The sequence below is a fragment of the Stegastes partitus genome, unplaced genomic scaffold (genome assembly GCF_000690725.1).
Source record: "Stegastes partitus isolate 25-593 unplaced genomic scaffold, Stegastes_partitus-1.0.2 Scaffold962, whole genome shotgun sequence".
Lineage (NCBI taxonomy): Eukaryota > Metazoa > Chordata > Actinopteri > Pomacentridae > Stegastes > Stegastes partitus.
This window is the reverse complement of record NW_007578693.1, coordinates 110,246-113,759: the sequence shown is the minus strand read 5'-3', so window position 1 is coordinate 113,759 and position 3,514 is coordinate 110,246. Positions and strand designations below refer to the sequence as shown.

Below are 3,514 nucleotides of genomic sequence, written 5' to 3'. Positions count from 1 at the left end.
TTAGGCCTGGACAAACACACAATATAAGGTAATATACACTTAAACTGAGTGTTTTTTTGTAGATGGCTAAAATCCGTTTTACTGCTGACCCCGTTAACAGTAATTACATCAATTAACTTCTCCAAACTTGTGACGTGCTGACAGCCATCTACTAACGATGACTAGCCTTCACTTTTGCAGTAACACAGTCATCATCTGAGTGTTTAAGGAACGTGCAGGTTTGATTTCCTCCCAAGAGTTGCAGGAGAAGATTAATATCAACCTAATGTCTGCACATCAAGAAGAAAGCTGGAGTAAGGATTTGTTGAGCCTAGCCTTAGCATGACAACCTGCACTGACTTTGTGTTTTTACACTAAACTGAACACGTTCTGGGTCCAGCTTCATACTGAACATAAGTGCATCAGCCTCCTCATCCCTCAAAGTGAACATGACTCTGGACATGAAACAGCTAAAGAATATCTGTCATATTAGTGTCTGAACACACTGAATATGTTCAGACAAATATTTGGACTTACCTGCATTCAGGCGTACTGTCATGCGGTTTGTAGCCACAAGTAAAGCTAGACCTGCAGCAAGAAGTAGACCTCCAAGAAAAACTCCAATGAAAGCAACCAAAACCATTCTGCCTGAGCAAGATCCAGGGTCCACTTCTCTGGGTGTTTTCTCAAACAGTTTCTCTGAAAGACATCACAAAAAGCTGGCGTAAGAATGTAAACATACATAGATCAATAACAGCAGACTGATTAAACCGACTCAAAGAAAACCAGGGAGTCCATGCTCCTACAGTCACACCAACATATAAAAACATGTCCACATCCACCACAGCGGATCTCACCAGGCACGGTGATATTATAGCCAATCTCATGGTGGAAGTGCTGCTGCTTCACCACGCAGCGGAAGCAGTTGCCGTCGGTGGCGATCACAGTAGTTTGGAGGGTGATGTCGAAGCGACCTCCTCTTTCTACGACCTCAGGATCCTCAGCAGAAAGGACGGTTCCATCACTGTCCAGCCACTGCACCTCCGGCTGTGGAAAAGCACCTTCGACCTCACACTTCAGCTGAACCCCGGACTCTGAGACATTACATACTGAAACGTAAGGCTTGTGAGCGACGCCTGTGAACACATGAAGAAGAGCACAGGACAACACGTCTGGTTAAAAAGAACTTCTGTCTGTTGTCATTATAAAAAGGCACAAACAGATCCTCTGCAACAGTCCACATGAACTTGTCTGCACACTTTTTACTGCTCTAAACCTTTACTATAAAACTAATGGAATGATGGATTAACAACTTTTCATTTATCAGACACCATCAGCAGTCACTTGACAGATAAAAGTTAGGTCTCCAACCTTGTTTCCTAAGATGGAAGTTTAACATATTACACTCAACGACCCTCTGAGGTGTCTGCTACAACTGGGCGTCATCCATCCATCCATTATCTATACACCGCTTAATCCTCACTGGGGTCATGGAGTCTATCACAGCTGACTCAGAGTGAAGGCAGGGGACACCTGGACAGGTCACCAGTCTATCACAGGGCTACACTTCGAGACAGACAACCACACTCACATTCACACCTACAGACAATTTAGAATCACCAATCATCAGTGGCATCTTTCAAAATCAGGACTCATTGCAAATTTATCCAGTTGTTGTTTTACATAAAGAGCTGCAGATCTAAAAAAATATTTACTGGACAAACACATTTTAGCATGAAATTTTATTTCCAAGTTATTGAATTTTGTAATATCACAACATGCATTATTATTTACTGTCACAGGTCCTGCCTTACGTCTGTAGTGATGATTCTTAACAGGTTTTTATTTTTAAATAGGATAAAAAGGTTTCAAATATTTCCTCCGTGTAGCCTGGAACCTTATAGCTACAGAAACTCAATTAAGACTCACCTGAGATTTCTCCTGATCGGTCCCTAAACGTCGGCTCTGCAAAGCAAATTGTTAATTAACTTCTGCACAGCACTTAGTGGCCTTGTACTTGAGTAATGAAGCACGAGTAACTCAACAAACGGCTGTGACCTCTATGACAAAAGCTCACAGCGCTTGTAGCTTACTGTGAGGAATGCTGAAGTTGTGCCTCAGTACTATACAAGTTCATGCAGAAAGGTTCTCCAAAAATCTAATCAGACTTTCAACAACGAAGCTCTTTGGCACAGAGAAAAAACATTTATCTGGTTTTAAATACAAAGGCAGGACTTGTTAGTGGCTGCTGTTGGCTGGTTTAGGAAAAATACACAGTATCAACAGGCTCGTATCCTTAAAGTGTTCTTAGGTTCGGTTCTGCTTTCAAACCAGATTTGATGTCCACATCTAATCTAATGGATTTACAGCAACTGTGCATGTTCAGACAGAGATTTATGTATAAAATAAAACAAGTGGTCACTGACAATGTGACGACTGCATGTGATTCCCAATAGTCAGAATTAAATTTCAGATATTTACTGAAGCTTTTCTTTTAAAGGTGATACTGATTGTCAGTGGATAAGAATAAACAGATGGAATACAAAAAATCCCTACAAATCACAGACAACAACAACAAAAAATGCCGTAAATTCTCTAATAGTGACCTGTAGTTACCTGAGAGGCTCAGGGAATCAGGCGTAGTGCTCCCTCACAGCTGTTATTTCAGACTGCCATCATCTCAACACCAGCTTTTATATGAGAATTTACAGTATTGAGAGAACTGTTTTAAATACTCACCAACAACAAGCTTAATGTTGCATTTTTGTTCCTGTCCCTGAGGAAGTAGAAAAAGACAGGTGTAGTCTCCAGCATCTTCGATCGTTGTGTTTCGGATGATTATGGAGGCGTTGCCATTTATCAGTTGGTCTGGAAAATGCGAGACTCGTCCTTGAAACTGTTTGTCTTGACCAGACAGGCCGTTGTTGTCATGACTGCCGTTACTATACATGAACACTTCCTTCTTAACGTCCGTCTTCTCATCCTTGATCCAGTCAAACAGGTCTTGGTCGAGACTCTTGGGAGGGTCCAGCGAACATCCCAAGATGGCGTCACTTCCTTCTGTAACAGCCACTATTGTGTCATCTGGCCCTGGAAGATAAATCACATTCTATTCATTTATTATCCTTTTAATCAGTTACTCTGAAACCCCAGTTTACAACGATGTTATTTACTCGTCACAGTTATACCGTAGATTCTTTAACGACGGCTTCATGTCGATGAAAGATCGACGTGTGTCCTTTCTATTCATGTAATGAACAACACTGGTGAGTGACATTTTTTAGTGACCCTTTATTTTTAATGCTGTGCATTAAAACAGGTTGCATTCTTGAATTACGTTGAGATGAAATTACATTCAGTGTGTAGGTTTTGCCATTTTGTGTGGCTCATTTAATACAGATCAATCTCAGGTTGTACTGTATGTATGCATCACAGAAGAGTCAGACGCTGCTTGTAGCTGTCGAGTGTCACTGTTTCCTCTACATTCATTTAGGAGTGACAGGCCGCCATTTCTAAATGGACTGTATAAAAGATG

General features: G+C 41.2%; 1 protein-coding gene across 2 annotated transcripts in view; it reads right to left on the bottom strand.

The window, feature by feature from the left end:
• Positions 1-3,514, bottom strand: part of LOC103366643 (V-set domain-containing T-cell activation inhibitor 1-like) — a 7,668-nt gene that overhangs the window by 1,980 nt on the left and 2,174 nt on the right. Inside the window, exons 2-5 of one of the 2 annotated variants that reach the window (XM_008294415.1) lie at positions 2,719-3,069; positions 1,909-1,944; positions 837-1,115; positions 517-678 (exon numbers count right to left, since the gene is read on the bottom strand). In XM_008294415.1, coding sequence (XP_008292637.1) covers positions 517-678; positions 837-1,115; positions 1,909-1,944; positions 2,719-3,069 — 828 coding nt within the window. The remainder of the gene's footprint in view (positions 1-516; positions 679-836; positions 1,116-1,908; positions 1,945-2,718; positions 3,070-3,514) is intronic. The other variant, XM_008294416.1, reaches the window with a different exon arrangement.